This window comes from Cottoperca gobio, chromosome 18 (genome assembly GCF_900634415.1).
Source record: "Cottoperca gobio chromosome 18, fCotGob3.1, whole genome shotgun sequence".
NCBI classification, from domain to species: domain Eukaryota; kingdom Metazoa; phylum Chordata; class Actinopteri; order Perciformes; family Bovichtidae; genus Cottoperca; species Cottoperca gobio.
Genome location: NC_041372.1, coordinates 6,582,334 through 6,599,575, shown reverse-complemented (window position 1 = coordinate 6,599,575; position 17,242 = coordinate 6,582,334). Strand labels below are relative to the sequence as shown.

Below are 17,242 nucleotides of genomic sequence, written 5' to 3'. Positions count from 1 at the left end.
CCACACAGTGTGGCATACAGCTATTAATTAAACACTGGTGTCGTATCGGTACTCGGTATTGGCCGATCCCTACTGTGAAATTTTAAAAAGTGCACTTAAAAAAAGATCAGTTTGCATATTACGATTAAAAAGATACATTCAACTCAACTGTATTTTTTGTTAGAATGAACTTCAAGCACTCAAAATAACTTAATCCAAGATTAACGAACCAAGTTAGCTGAATGAGAATTAGCCGGATCTCTACAGCTGGCTAACATCACGTTAGCCTGGATTAGTTGAACCCAGATTTATACAGAAGGAAGCTCACGCTGGGGGAGTAAGTACATCGAGCTCAGGCTGAAGATGTGAGGGGTACTATAAGTAGATGAGCTCTCTGGAGAAGTGATTTATCTGGAATAACCACACAGAAGATTCCGAAGGATTCATTTCCTGTATTATTTATTGAAAACCCAGCAGTCGTCATTAATACCTGTTGTGTCTGTACAGGCAGGGGAGTAAGGAGGTGTGGTAAACTAAACTAGTTGTCATTCTGTTGTCAAGAAAATAAAAAGGCAAAAGGACAAAAACACTCCGATATGCTACAGAATGACACCCCTGTATTGTTTTTCCTTTTTAAACATTTGTTTTAAAAAATGTTACACAGATTCAGAGAGAAACGAAAGCATCGAGGAAGAAGAAGAGAGTGACAGCAGTTCAGAGGGAGATGAGAAAAGAAATAAATGAAGGGTTGGGTGCCTTTTTGAAATAGTTGTGTTCCTCCGTTTTCCCTTTCTGCCAAGTGTTGCTTTTACTTATTTTGTGTTGTGAAAAGCCAACAGGAGACAATCTTTGACAATCATCTCTCTTGTTCTCTGCGTCTCTTCCTCCCTCCGTCCTTCATCGTTTCTTTGGAGGTTGGGCTGTGCGGGGAGGAGTGATGGGCCGACCAGAGTTCATCCCTCCATACTGGTACTTGGCTTTCTTCTCAGATGGCTTCAGGATCTAGGAACAGACACCGGAGCTTTTAAATGACAGAATAACAATCTGTTTTGTGTTCACAGTACAGACCCAGGATACTGGCCAAAACATCTTGGAGTGGTGCACTTTTGATCCCACTTTTACGACTGAGTCAATCAACTCTTGTTGCTGTAACAAAGTCCTGTTTTTGTGTACTTACGATTTCTTTTTTTCAAAACCGGTAATCTTACTTTATGAGTTTTTAGTCACAGTACTGTACTTTGTTAGACGTCAAGTCGCCTACGTTAGAGTAAAGACAAAAGTCTCAAAAAGGAGTCATGATAAACAAAAGAATGTTGACATATCAGAAGAAGAAGAAGCTGCTGGTGTCTCTGCGGTCGAGGAGGGCAGGGCTCCTGAGAGGTGACACGCTACGCTCCGCTGACACAGCGCTAAAAATACATGTTGCAAATGTGACTTCAGTGGCCGAGTGTTGGCGGGTTGAGAGCGGTGGGTATTTAATTTATGTGCCGTAATAATGCTTGTTGCACGCGCCGCGGCGTACACAGACATTTTATTTATTGCCTGTCATTTTTGTTTAATTGTCTTGAGTTTTGTCTCTTTTCTAGTTCATTCTTGTGATGCTAAACTGTGATCCAGTAGTGCATAGGTCTTCAACGAGGGGTCCGCGGAGGTACTGCAGGGGGGGGGGATGGGTCGAGAAATTGTTTGTAGATGAAGCAAAAAAATAAAAAAGCTTAATTTTTTTGCTTTGCCATTCACATTCCCTCCTCCGCTGTACGAAGGGCGGAGACACACACCTACAGTCAGAGACAGTGGAGGAAAGGAGAGGGGTGAACTAAAATACATTTCCGCCACGCACCCCTCCCCCGTCGCACAGACAGACCTCTTCAAGCCTCTTCTATACAATATATACAGTAGGGGGTCCCTGCACCACGCTACACCAGTTTGGGGGTCCTTGGCCTGAAATATGTTGAAGACCCCTGCAGTAGTGTATACGTTGACATTTAATGTATTTGTAGCTTTCTTTAATTTAGCAGTAGTAGCGTACGTCATCACATGGTGTTGAGGCGGAGAGATGAAAATAAGCTTACTGAAGGATAACAAGGATACCTCAAACTAATAACTAATGTGGGGTCTTGTATCTTATTATTTTTGTTTCAGTGCACGAGTACTTTAACTATGTCAGTACTTTGTGGTAACTTCATACCTGGAAGGAGCACATCAGGGTTTCATCAACGCTCATCATGCCGCCGGCGTTGTCGAACTCTCCGCAGTAGTTGGGAGCTGAGAACAGAGTCACCAGCTGCCGCTTGGCAAAGAACTCATAACCATCTTCTACCACCTGGGGGCGTCAGACACACGGGACCATTAATCAGTGAAGATTACGTAGACATCTGATATGGATATGTCAACTTTAAAACTGAGAACATGTGGCTAAATCACAACAGGATGGATAAATCAGTCCTGTTACTGTTTGAGGAGCCATTTCTATGCATTTAAAAAATGAAGGCGTGTGTGTTGTACCTGATGGGCTCTGCAGATGAGGTCCAGGTCGTGGCGGTTGAGGAACTTACTGACCACATCAGCTCCAAAAGTGAAAGAGACGCCGCGGTCGTTTTCTCCCCAGCCCTGGACGTCTTTGTCGGGGTCAGACCACAGCAGATCACACAGGAGGCCTGGAAGGAGAAATACCCAATATTAAGTACATCTTACTGAAGAGGCGCTAACTGCTGCATTTACACTGGAAGATACAACAACGTGCTTCGCTGTGACTCAAGCCTTTGTCAAACTGCATATAGTTCCCTTTATGTCACATATTAAAAGAGCAAGGCTGCCCATGTATATATACACACATTCTTCACCTCCACTCGGAGTCTCCCTAAAAGACCATAAGAGGATCTGAGAGACATCGGCTGCGAGGGTCTGAACACTGGCTGCCTTATAAGGACAAGAACAACCAGGTTTAGTGAAGAGGGAGCAAAGACTCTCACTTGCACTGGTTTACTAGGACTTACAGAAGGAGCACAAATCCATCATCTGCTGAAGTCACAAGGAATGAAATCACAGCTTCTTTTAATAACCATAAAGATCTCTCCTCCCACAGAATGTGCGTGCAAGGAGTCATTTCCTGAGTTAAGAAAGTTGATGAATGACTTTTACTCCGAGGGCTAAAAGTAGGACCAAACTTGCGCCACTCGAAGAATTGTTTTTAAAGATAAATATGGGCCCATATTTATCTTGACTCTTACACTATCAGAATGTGTAACATGGCAGGACGGGGTAATAAAGCTGTTCACTAAGTCAGCTGAGTGGATGGACCTTCTATTACAATGGGAATGTCTCAATCATGTTTTTCCTGTCCATCTGATACGTATTGTTTTAAATACAGCTCACAATTAGCCTTTATTAGTAACGCTGAATAGTTCAGCTTTTAAATAGCTGATAAAACCACAAACAAATGTCTGATCTCGATCTTGTGCATGTATAAGCTTACATCAAAAATATTTTCTGATATTTTGTTTACCACATTAATGGAGAAGAACAAATGTTGCATGAGTTGCAGCCCCTCATGTCAACCTAAATTAACCAAAAATCCAAATGCAACAAATCATTTTTGTTTTTATTGTAGTCGCACCAATGGAAGAAAAGTACTCGTAGCAATAAAACAGTGTAAAAATACTCAACTGGCCTTCAGTCTGTGTGTCCTACCTGTGTCAGGCACGTCTGTGGGTCTCATGATGCGTCTGATCTGCTCCATAGACTGCAGGTCGGGAGAGAGTCCTGCGGGCGACCCGGTGACACAAAACCATCACAGATTAGTCAACCAAAAATACAGCGAGCTCATGAAATGTATCTTTTCCGATACTCCAGATCACGCATCGTACCTCCATGACAGCAGAAGATCTTCTCGTCTACTATCGCGGCGATGGGCAGGCAGTTGAAGCAGTCGGTGAACGTCTTCCACAGCTTGATGTTGAATCTGCGTTTACCTGCAACAGCAACAAGACAGTAAGTCAGGAGGCCTGCTGGCAAATATAAGATATAAGACATGGTGGGATATAAGATGGATGTGCAGTCTTCTTTCCCCTTGTTCCAGGTTCTACTCAGAAAATGTATCAATTGACCAGACCACTGTTTCAGTGCATTAATGAGTCACCTGATTAATTATATAGCCGTTATTACTTTTAATTAAAGGTGCACTGAGTAACTCTAAAAAGTACATCCTTGTATCAAGATCTTTGTCAGAGCTAAAAGATACTTTAAGATGTAAAAGGAAACCAAATTTTGTTTACACTTGAAGGTTTGGAAAAAAAAACAAAAAAGGTTACTGTGTGTACCTTTAAAGACTTTTGATATCCACTATACATGCAGGTGAAACCTCCATCATTTTATCACTTTATTACAAAAACAAAACTATATATTGCATTTGGGTTCTTATTACTACATTTTAAGTTTCAATAGTTACTATTTTATTACATTGGAGTGCAGCTACAAAGCTAATCTTAATATTTTTCGTCATATCATTAAAAACAAAATCACAGCATCTCCAAATGATAGTCAATTTTAAGGAATAAGAAATATCTATTTTTCACCTTTAAAAGGATCTGTTTAAGGTTTGTCAGCCTGCTTGTTTGTTGCCACTACTGTTCTGGTTCTGGTTCTGGTTCACATATTGGATCTACCACAATGACACTTAGGGAGGGAAGTGAGAATAAAACACGCCACCTCAGTGCCACTACATGAGGGCAGAGCACTCACACTCGTCGTAGAAGCCGTAGATGCGGTTGATGGAGGCACACTCGTGGTTTCCCCTGAGCAGGAAGAAGTTCTCGGGGTATTTGATCTTGTACGCCAGCAGCAGGCAGATGGTCTCCAGAGACTGCTTCCCTCTGTCCACGTAGTCGCCCAGGAACAGGTAGTTGGCCTCTGGAGGGAAGCCGCCATACTCAAAGAGCCTGAGCAGGTCTGTGTACTGTCCATGGATATCACCTAGGATGGAGAGGAGGCAGTGATGGATCGAGGAAGGAGGAGCAGGAGATAAAGGAAAGACAACCAACAAGGCCAAACGGGAGCTTACTGACCACAGATTTTGAGGGGAGCCTCCAGCTCGAGGAGGATTGGCTGACTGAGGAAGATCTCCCGGGACTTGATGCAGAGGCCGCGCACCTCAGCCTCCGTCATCTGGACGATCTTCCCTGGACGACATCCTCGCACTGGTGGAGAATAAAGGTTAAACAATAAGTGTGTGATGTGTGTGTACCCTGAATTCTTTTCTCAGGGATATGACTTGATCGTCACATAACTGCATACATCATCTCCCACAGGGTGAGTTTTCAATGAACCTCAAACTAAATATGGGAGGCAGTGTTTAGTCAACAGGCGGAGGATGGAAATAGCTGGTGAAGGCTGATGTTGTTGCGAGTGATTCGGAGACGACTTCCTGTTGTGTAACTGAGGCACAGAAAGGGGGGAGCCACTGTGGTCATGTGACAGGGAGCAGCATGTAAAAGGGAAAAAAGAATGGGGTCATACTAATAAATATCCATAAGACTGGTATAAAGTCAGCAGTTTCTACAGAACTCTTTCACATTTCAGTCAGTAGCCAAAAAAAAAAAAATCGCAATTGGACTTGGATTGTATTATAACTCGTAGCAATCGATTAAATCCATTCTGAAGTAAAAAGACAACATTTTCTCTGGTTTCAGCTTCTTACATGTGAAGATTTGCTGCATTTTGGAGTTTTGGTTGGGCAAAAGAAAACATTTTAAAGAAGTCACCATTCAAACTGATAAATGAATTGATCATGAAAACAATTAGTTTCAGCTGTATATTGAATACAAAGAAAACTTTTAAGTATTTATGAATAATTAAAATAAATCGGGCACTTAAAATATGGCTACTGTACTTAAAAGCCAGCACTGACGACAACCCCATACAGCTGCTTTTTTTTTTTACTTTCCTTTACTTTACAGTATATTCCCTGTGTGCTTAGATGAATAGCAGCATCACAGACGACTCCTGCTTGGTAAACCACAGAAGTGGGCCAGAGCTGACTAAGACCACTGCTGTCAGATGACACCACAGTCGCATGACGGTAATCCTATCGGCCATTACCGACACTTAATAGGTAAATCAAATAGACGGGGGGTGGGGCGGGGGGTTTGTTTGGAGTTTGTTTGTTTTTTAAAAGGAGAAGAAGTGAAGTTTTATGTGACTCCCGTCTGTGCACTGCAGCGCTGAAGGTTTTTTCGCATACAGTTTTTAAAAGGACAACAGTGAATGTGTACATGTGCAACATGACCCTGCTATTTCTGCCTGGAGACCTTTGGCGATAAACGTCTGTCTGTCTCCCCCAATACAGCCGAACACACCCTGTGATCACACAGCCCCAGCCAAAGAGTAAAACCCTCCCTTAAATTACAAACACCTTGTGTTCTGGGTCTTTATGTACAGCATATCCTGCAGTGAGCGCAATACACAAGCAAGGAGAGTCTGTGTGTCCGATTTCACACCCCTCCCTTTCAGCTGTGATGACGCGTTTGCAGGTCTGTGCTGGCTCAGTCGACAGGCAGGGAGGCCTAATATAGGACACGCACATGCACACACACACACACACACACAGGTAGGTGTGTGTGTGTGTGGTGACGGGGAGGATCCCCTTTCATCATATGGTAAAGTTAAGACGCACACGCACACGGTGACCTTGACTTCAGATCGTACCACTACGAGTGTGTGTGGGGAGGTATCCCAGCATCCTTTACTCCCTTCACCACTGCACTGCAGCTTCCCCAGCGAAGAGAAAGCGGGGGAGCGAGCGATAACGAGGAAGAGGTAGAGAGAGGGAACAGGATGGCGGTACCACACATCTGATCACCATGGCAACCCAGCAAGACCAATTTCCAGCCGTGAAGGTGTTGTAAGTGGAGGTACTACTGCTGGATCTGCTGGAGGGGGGCGGGGTGGGGGGGAGGATTTGCAGATAAAGTGGCATCTCCGCCAACCCACGCCCTGCATACTAGTGCATCTGACAACCACAGAGAAGGAAAGACTTCAAGATGCACAGAAAATACAAGAGGCCGAGGAAGATTCAGGACTAAAATATAGTGAATCACTGAAGTTAAGAATGAATTTCAAAAGGGAAATGACCATGGTACACTTATAGAATGCATACTGGTCTCAGGAGCAGTAACAGTGCATCCAGCCTACTGCTCTGCACACGTACACTAAACAGGAGTGACAGCAACAGGTAGCGACTCGCAAGCTAGCTAGCTGTGATGGTTGGGTTTCAGATTCATGGAGAATATGAAGAGTGAAATATGGAAGGAAGAACTTTAGCCAGGTTGTGTAGGATTGTGTGTTTTGCAGCATTTTTTACTCATTAGGGACTAAAATCAGGATATCTCAGCCTCTGTCCCCTAACTTTAAACGGATAGTTTTGATGTTTTGAAGTGGGGTTGTACGAGGCGGTCAGCACGCCCCCCACAACAAAACACCCAAACTATCCCTTTAAAGTGGAATACAAAATCACCGGAATACCCCTTTATTATTTGCAGAGCAATTCACGATTGTTAAACTTTTAGCGTGATGCCGTTACTCTAGCTTGTATTACTTAAATGGAATTCAGTTAAAATTAAAATTAAAGTTTTCTGACTTGATGACGACAAATGTTTCTTCAGGTAAAAATGCTCGAATGCAATAATATAATATATTTTCTAAAAATGCATTTTTTTACAATCCAAAAAAAGGTGAAATAGTTTAAATAGGTGAAAGTAGGCATGTTTTCTACATTAGATTGACAGTTTGTCCAGCTCTCCTGAGAACAATGTTTCAGATGCATTTCTAAATCAAGCACCAAAGGCTCCCAATCCAATACAAGCTAAAAGACTCACACAATTACAGACAACCCACACAGAAGCACAGCGATTAGTGTCACTGCAGAGAGAATGAATCAGGCACCTTGCTAAAACTGCTGTTGAGCTTCCCCTTCATGAAAGCCTTGTCTGGATGTTCCAGTGTTTCCCAGCGCTCTCTGTTCCGATTCATTTCTCCTAATTTGGTCAGGTGCATGTCTCTGTCTACCTAAGCTTTAAGCTTGGCTTTGGTCGCCCTCTGACCTCTTCAGACTGAACGCTGTGTCCTTTCTCTCTCGCTAGTTCACTCTCTTAATGTGCGTTTCTCTAGACCTCCTCCTTCACCTCTTCCCCACCCTGTTTCCTTTTCATCTATTTATTCTTAAAGTTGCATTCTTCGGCTGCGGCTGAACTCCTGGGTCATCGTCCTTCTTCCGCCGTTCCTTGTGAACTGCGCTGACGTCAGCTCTGCCTCCCACCCCCTCCCAGAGTTGTCTATACATTCCAGACAGATCACAGACCCCTCGGAGATAAAACAGCTCCGGCTGCACTGGGGCTTCAGTGCCGCCTGGGATACACATTGGTTAGGGCATCTGCAAGATGCATCTAAGTTTGAAAAGATTTTCTCAAGAAATGAATGACTTTTTAGACCTTGAATATAGGTCAATAAAAACAATAATCAAGCAGACACCCTTCTGTTTATGCAAGTCACAATTAACTGAACTAATCCTACGGAAGGGGAAATAAATTTAGGGCTTCAATCAATGATTATTTTCATTATCGATTAATCTACAGATTTTCTCGCTTGATCTTAACCTTTTAGTTTAGAAAATAATGAACAAATATATTTTTAGGATGAATTAGATTCCAGTGGTGGCTGCGTGGGATTGTTTCTGACTCGTATGATCTAAGCATTTACAATAACTCAGTTCAAAAATGTTTGCGTTTCTGCTTGAAATGAATTAATTGATTATTAAAATAATGCTGATTTTCTGCGAGGTGTTGAATCGTTTTGGCTCCAAAAGGACATTAATTGTTTAAGAAGGGGATTTAAAACTCCACGGAAGCAGTATTAGTCTTAATGCACTGCCCAACACTAACCTGTGTTACAGTGGTGTTACACATGAGCCAGTGTTCCCCAAGTTAAAGTCCAGCTGCCAAATTAATTCACTAAATATTAGGGAGGATCTTGGTGACTGCCCAACCCATCATTGTGCTGCATGTTGAACCACACCAGAGTAGTTGCAACACGCTCTGAACACACAAACTAACTTCAGATTTAAGTAAGTTGGAGTCATCATTTCTTCTTCTTCACTGATTGCAAAGTACTTGCAAAGGGTCAAGCAAGTCAAATATTTTTCCATTTATTTAAAAGTGCACAGTTCACTTGGACAGTGTTACAGCCAGAGAGAGAGCGAGAGAGAGATAAAGTGAATTACAGAGATCTTCTTGAAGGCATTACCATATATGGGCGCTAGTGTATGTAGGAAGGAGGAAGTGAGTTAGTCGTCAGGACAAAGAGGGCAAACTTGAAGACTGTTGTTGTATGGGAGAGAGAGAACCGGGCACAGCTCAGGGCTCCGGCAGCGGCTGTCAGCTGGACTGCCAAAGAGCTGCGTAAGCCCATTCACACTATGACCCCGGTCTACCACAGTATTAGATTTTACATTATATTCCTATATTTTAACAGCAGCACTATTTTATGTCTTAGATTCTAGATTTCACCAGTACACACAGAGCAATATTAGCATTAGGAGTGCTTGTGTACGGGATCTTTGTTCTGAGAATGAAGGAGGAAAAACCCTGTTTTAAAAAGGGGCCTTGGTCTCCAGCAACTCCTGAGGGAAATATCTGGCTCTCTGGCTGCTAAATACTCCACTATGTTCCCCAGATAGTGGCTCACTTTGTCTGTCCACTGCGTTCAGTGGATACGAGAGCTTTTTTGGCAACAAAAAACAAAACAGCTACCCGCTGAAGCTGGAAATTAAGTTGATGAGAGTGGTGAAAGTAATATTTTAAGATGCAAGATGCAAATATTGATTAACATTTACTTAAAATTCAGAAAATAATTAATTAATTTTCTCTAATTGCCAAGCAAAAATATGCAAAAGAACCTCTAATGGCTCAAGCTATGAATCTTAAGCAGGTATGACGTGCATGTTTTAGTCACTGCTGCACCAAAAGAAATGCCCCGTCAGACCTTTTTTAGCTCTCCACCTCCATTCTCTATTCTTTCCAACTGGATACGAGGCCAGCAGCTCCCCTCCACTCCTCCATCTAACCCTCTCCCACACAGGGCCGATGGAAAACACTGACCCCTCAGTGAACAAGAGACACAAAGCAACTCTGGCGAGGAGAGCGGGAGCGAATCTTAGGGCAGAAATCCCGACTGCGATGGCATTTCTGTGCAGGCTTCGCATTTTCAGAGGACGTTTTGTTCGCCTTTAAGTGCCATGGGTGAATGCCGGTCTTTGTGGGGGCAAAAGAAAGGATGAAATTGAGAGGAGAGAGACTGGGGGAGAAATAGACAGGAGGCACAGAGAGTGGGAGAGATGGAGAGGAGAAGAAAACGACAGAAATGTAGGGAGAAAGTGAAGCTTGAGTGGGGAGACTGAGGAGGCAAAGGAGTGAATGGAAGGGCAGGGGAGGGAGGGTTTATTGGAAAGCCTAGCTGGGCAGCTGAAAAGCCCGGGTGAGCTCTGTGCCACGTTTGGTGCCAGGGGGCGAACGCTCCCCGCCACACAGGCTCCACCATTGTTGTTTCCATAACAGAATGCCACGGCAGCAGCCTGAACGCCACGCAACGCAGCAGCAGTCCTCCACGTCCGACGAAAACAAGGAGGGTGACACCACCGTACAATGTATTATGAAAGAGCAGAATGCTTCATCTGTTGTTAAACTCTTTCAGTGCAGCCTATGACATCTTACTTGTAGCAGGGCAGAAACGCTCCTAAACGTGACATCACAGAGCAGAAAACGTTAAGAAATCCTGACCAATCAGATGCACGCACGCACTTTTCTTCACCTGTCCTGCTTTTACACTGCGTTTAGTTCATTCAGTTAATTGCTGCTGTGGGGTCACTTTAAGAACATGCTTAATTGATTTTATAAAATATTTTCAATAACAATTGTGGAATTGCAGGTCAAAAAACCTTAAACTATACCGCTGACTCTAATGGTCAATTTATGTATTATTATCTTACTGAACTTGTTTTCATTTAGGCTAAATTGAATTTGCATTTATGCAGGTTTTAGTCTTTCATTATAATGATGGAGCATTACTGACATATTAATATTAGTTTATTGTTTTCCTATTCACCATAATTATAATTTTCTAAATCAATGACAAAAACGGTTTATTTTGTTTTCCACACTATAAGTGACAAAACCGAGGTACACACTGAAGCATGGGATCTGTTACACCCAAATGATCTGTCTATATATTTGGTTGTACCCATGCCTTTATCACGTGTGGGAAGACGATGCAGATCGTCAGTCAGCGATGATTCCATTTCAGAAAATAAACACAACCTGGACAGCTCCTAAAACAGAGAAATGCCCTTGAGAGAGTTTATGAACCCATACAGGGTTACAATTTGGCATCTTTGCCCATAAACCAAAATGGCTTCGAAATACAACTTTCCATCCTGCCTCCCCCACTCTCGCTGGCTGATGTATGGGGCCATGGTGTCGATTGTGCTACATAAAGCCTACAGGCCACCTGTGCTGGCAGGCCAGACAGAGGGCCTGTTGTCGCGAAAAAAAGCCGGGGACAGCGTGGGCTTAGCATGTTGGGAAAGCTGGGGCCTGGAATAGCTGCAGATAGACATACAGCACCAGTAAACACTAATGAGGAGGAGGAGGAGGAGGGGCCTGTTATGGAGAACTCAACAAACAAACAGAAACACACAGGGAAGGAAGTGAGCACGGTTGCTGATGCATGCTGCTGCTGTCCGCTGTGTAGAGACGGCTGAAGGATTTCTATGAATACCGTGAAAACGGCAACGTCAGCTCAAATGTTGCGTAACCAACCGTTAGTGGTTCTGCAGTGAAATCTGAAACATGCTACCGAGGGTTGGACTAAAACAAGAGATGACAGATTGATTTCCTACTGTGCCATGCAGTACTGTGTAATGGGCCGGTCATGATTGTTTCTCACCGCAGTGACAGGTCATCACACCCCGGTGATAAGACACCTAACCGCCAATTAAGTACAGTGTGTTTTTCATAATCGACTACACACTGCAGTCATGAGTACCTCTGCATTGGGATTGGCCAGTAATTTTAAAAATGTCTCATAACTGTACCAGCTATAAGTGTGCCCAAACTATTTTAGGGTGTTTTCATTTGCAAACATGTATTTATCTATTTTCCTCAATGTTTTAATCGACTGGTGCGGCCCAACCCCTGGTGCATTTTACACAGACGCATTTCTGACCAATAAGAAAGACAATTCTGCTTCTCTGCTCCTTCGTACACGCCCCTTTTTTAATTTGGTCTTTGCTTTCATTTGTGCACTGGGAAACCGGTCCAAACTAAATAAAAAACAAACCAAAAGTATTCAATTCACTCCGATTCGGACTCGACAAACAGACTATGGCTTTTGAAAAGTCCCTTATAAAGTGCACTGGAACAGAGCCTCTAGGTCCGATGGTGGCATGATTGAACAAGTGTAGCCATTCAGACTGCATAATATTAACACACAGACAGACACATGCCATTTTAATTAATACAGACAAATGGCTTTGGTAAGTTCATCTCTACACCTTTGTGTTGCTTACCTTTCAACTCTGACTCACTACACTGGTCACAAGACAGCGGATGCCAAGTCATTGTATTCAGAGTGACGAATGAAACCAGAGAGGCCACAAAAATGCACATTGAGGCTTCACTAATTCTAAACCATGTTGTCAGTTGATCAGGTTTAGCCTGTCGGCTAAACAACGCCTGTCATCCCCTCCACCAAACAACGGCTGGAGGACATGTGCACTGTCTGCATGTGTGTGTTTGGATGTCCACACACTAATTCAATTTGTTCAATACTTGGGTTTATGACCAAATATCCTAAAACTAATGACATTCGCATCAGCGTTAGCTTTGTGCTAATTAGCTAACATTAGGACGCTAACATGCTAAATTGAAATGGTCAACATTACACCCGTGGAAAGTTAGTGTCAGTAGTGTGAGCACATTAGCGTGCCAACAATAGCATTTAGCTCAAACCACAGGTGCTAGCATGTCTTTAGATTCTTACTCGTTTTAAATTCAATTAAGACACGATATTACTTTATGATCACGCCTATTTGAGCAAATATCATAAACATATATTGGATGGAATTTTATGCAAGTGGTGTTTTATAATTGTTAATGATTTGATCAGGTTAAAATGCTAATTTACACCAATATTCAATATTAAAAGACATAAGAGCTGAAAATGTACTGTATTACTGTATTGCCCTTTTTACACTCTCCCCCCTGTGTGTGTCACCAAAAGGGTAAGTTAATTTCTACCACGGACAGCTGTGCCTGTTGACATTTAATAGGAGATCAGAGAGCTCTCCATATGCGTGTCTGTGTGCATGAGTATGTAGATTCCCAACTGGCACCAGAGCTCATTGAAAAAGTGAGAGATCAACCTCTTATTGAAGTGGTACAGGAGCTCATGTCCTACCTTAAAGAAAAGCTGTCTTTATTCCAGCGGAGAAGGAAAAAAATGACACCAGAGTGTGGCAAAGTGAAAACTTTCTAAGTTTCTTGAACTGAATGCCAGGATAAAGCCACTGACAGGCCATTTAGTAAAGGTCTCAATAAAAGCAGGCTGTAGATGTAAGCTGGTTAATGGATATCAAGGGTTCATCAGTGAGGGAAAAGCCTGCGAGAGGTCTTTGTGTTGTTGAAAGGTCAAGTCTTAAAATAAAATACAGCCCTTACAAAGACAAACTGATACACAAGGGACAGTTTGAGTGTATCTGCCTGTGTGGTCTAAATATGTCTCCTAGTGTTCGACTAATATCAGTTTGATTTGGTTTTCTACACTTGCTCTTTGTGAGAAACTTTTCGAATATGTCGACTTGAGATTTAGCAAATTGCGACGGACATTTTTCACTATTTTCTGAGATTATATCGACTAATTGACTGATCAAGAAAATAACTTCTGAGGAATGGATATTGAAAATAACCATTAAATGACTGATCGGAAAGTTACTGATTTAAACCTACAATTTACAAAGATGAACAATAAAAGTGTTAAGAATAATGGAACATATATACATCTACAGTTCAGTGGAAATTAAGTTAATCTGCTGATTAAGATGAAAAGGTTTTGCGGTCAAAATCTCCAGAACAGACGATTAAGTGGAGATTGTTCCGTCAATTACTTTTGCCAGTTGGAGAACATTTTATTTTGCCAGTTCTTGTACGGCTTGTGCTTAGACAACACTTAGCATTTGAGAACGTTTGCAGTTAAACGTGCTTATATATTCAAACTAAGGTATTTCAGAAAAAAAACATTCATGTCCAGTCTGCTTCTCAGTTAGTATTTTCACACCAAAAATAAGGCAGCCGGCTCATATAGCAGCTGTAGATGGAAAGAGAAAGTAGCTAAAAGAAGATGGATGGTTGGATATATTCACAGCTCACATCTGGAAGCCTTTAGGGCCAGATCCCTCCAATTTCCTCCACTGAGGTTTCCTGTATAAAAAAAGCAACTAAATATTCAGCTAACTATATACAGTGTAGCCTTTTCCAGCTGACACTACTGGCTCACATTGCTGTTCCTGTACAGCTGACACACACAACAAGCACTATTATGTAACCAGTCCCCATCAATCCAGATGATTAGTTTGTACTGACATGTTGATCCACATTGTGCTCATTCATTAGCATATGCTGCCAAACTGTGTATGTTTCTGTGTGTGTGATTTTCAGAATCTGTACGTGACCGACAATCGATGATGAACGCTTGTTCACTGCCGCCTACATGTTTACTGAAGACACAGAGGGACACTGTCTCTGTGTTCTTAAGAGAACAAATGGCAAGAGAAAGACAGATAGACAGATTAGCTCACTATATGTCAGGATCCCTTATTTGGCACTGATCCACTGATACCCAACACATAACAATGATGTAGGAGCAACAATGCTTTGTTCGAAAGTATTGAAGTTACTTTAGTGCAGTCTCAAACAATCCAAATTATGTCCAAACATGTGTATTAGCTACCCGAGTGGATAGAAACTCATTCATTATTAATTGTCAACCAATAAAACAGTGAAAGCTTTTATTGTATCATAATAACATGTTTTTTTCTTCATGATAATACAGCTCAGAAGATAACTGTCAACAGCTGCATTAATCTTGAACCCTTTTAAGGATAACAGCTTTAATATATACACTTTTGTGTTTAACAGATATAATAGCAACTTTTTAAAAATAGACTATGGTACATACCTGAATATTTCAAAACACTTGACATGGAATTACAAAATACAAGGAGTAACCCACTTTTTAAACGCTTACAGGGTGCAGACTCTGCAGGTCTATTTAAAGTGGTATATCATCAAGTACTGGGGCTTGTGTAAACATTACCATTCAGCAATATTCCCAAATAAATACCAAAACCCTGTGACGTGCCTTCTGTTTTCAGCTGCCAAATCTTTATGCCAAATCCAATTTGAAAACTTGACATTTTTTCTTATGATTGTATGTAAACGATATATATACATACTAGAGCCAAGATTGTTTATGTCTTCAGAGACCAGCTAATTGTGCATAAATGTTCGGCATACTTAATACACCAAGCTGCACTTTGTTTTAAAATAAATGTCAAGTTATGGGACTGATGACAAGCTACCGCCCACCATGGTGTATTTTGTTGTGAAAAGCTTGTGGACATATAAGCATAGCCGTTGTTTCTAGTAAAAGCTTCTTAGTTAGTGTTTTATGTTGTGCCAAAGTAATGACAGCAGCAATAAAGGTGTAATACAAGTATTGCGACATTAATCAAGTCTAAATTAATTTTGTATAGTTAGTTGGTCTTGGTTTCTCTCCCATACTCGACCTGTCGGGGTACAAACAACAGTCCTCGAACTATAACTTTATTACCATTCAGCAGTGAAGCCACACATGGAACACTCACAACTCAATTTATGAAAAGTCTCACGTGCCATTAGGTATGATTTCACACCTAGTCCTGTTTACTCCTACAACGGGATACTCCACAGCGGGCCCTTTTCTTGTCGACTCGTGTCAAAACTAAAGCCAAATAATTATTGAGGACTAAAGCCGCAAACAACTATATGAATGTAGTATGGTTGCGAACTCACCCTCCAAAAGCCTGGAAATCAGCGAGTCGACATCCAACTCCCCCTCCGCCATTTCTGTAGCAAACAGCTCTGCCCGCCGCAGTCTGAAGCAGGCAGGCAGGCAGGCAGGGGCAGGGCAGGCACCGCCTCACTGCACTGAAACGCACCGCCAACCTCCTCCCACTCAAAGGCCTCCCGTTTAGGACTATTATGCTGCATTAAAATACCCCTTGGATATTCTAGCTTCCATCAAAAATGGAGAAGAGTGAATAGCTTTTAATTACCCATAAAGAACCTTAACAGGGGTTTTCAAGAGTAGTTAAATCCTTAAATGTAGATCTATCAACTCTAGCTTTCAATCCAATTTCACAGTTTTCCTCAGAAGATTGCATGTGTAGTGTTTCAGATTACATGTTTTAATCTCCGTGCATACAGCCATTGCTTTCAATTAATTTCCAAAATCAATTATCAGAGTCTTGGAACTTGTTGGAGACAAGTATTAATATCCCTAACTTTCACAATAATTTCAACAGTAACATACATTGTAACATTGTCCTAATAGATATATGTTATACAAAAAGTATCACAGTTCATCAGGATCTGAATCATTTCCCAGCCTTTCCCAGCATGTACTCAGCGATTGATAGTCAGAAGCACACCTACTTGCATTTAGACTGTGGGAGCATGCAAATAGGGGGACAACATTGACACTCAATCTAAATAAATAATGGACTATTCCCATCTTCTTACAGAAGCCTAATTGCATTTTGTTGTTGTTTTCTCAACTTGTACCTGCGATTTTCGATAGTACATGAGGGCATCGATATAGCAAGGCCCTTTGCAACAGGTCACTGTGATATTTCAATATAATAAGAATAATGCAGTAATAAAATAAATATTTATGTTTTTAATAAACTCAGTTGACAACTTTTGCGACAATTTAATATCTAAGCCTTTTTCATTTCTGTTCACATTTCTGTTGTACAAAAATGATCATCTGACTCAGATAATCTTGGTATACATGAGAAACCTTTATTGATCCAAAAGCAATAAATGCCTGTGGAAAGACTAACATTTTCATTAGACATAACTAAGGGACACATTGCACAGTGCTGGTATTGAGCGCACAC

General features: G+C 41.8%; 1 protein-coding gene across 1 annotated transcript; it reads right to left on the bottom strand.

The window, feature by feature from the left end:
* Window positions 1-421: 421 nt before the first annotated feature.
* On the bottom strand, window positions 422-16,289 carry LOC115023613 (serine/threonine-protein phosphatase PP1-beta catalytic subunit). Its single transcript, XM_029454771.1, has 8 exons — window positions 16,134-16,289; window positions 5,043-5,174; window positions 4,720-4,950; window positions 3,846-3,950; window positions 3,670-3,741; window positions 2,485-2,636; window positions 2,168-2,302; window positions 422-981 (listed from the first exon to the last, which is right to left on the bottom strand). The coding sequence occupies exons 1-8, from the start codon at window positions 16,183-16,185 to the stop codon at window positions 877-879; spliced, it is 984 nt and encodes a 327-aa protein (XP_029310631.1). The 5' UTR covers window positions 16,186-16,289; the 3' UTR covers window positions 422-876.
* Window positions 16,290-17,242: the final 953 nt, after the last annotated feature.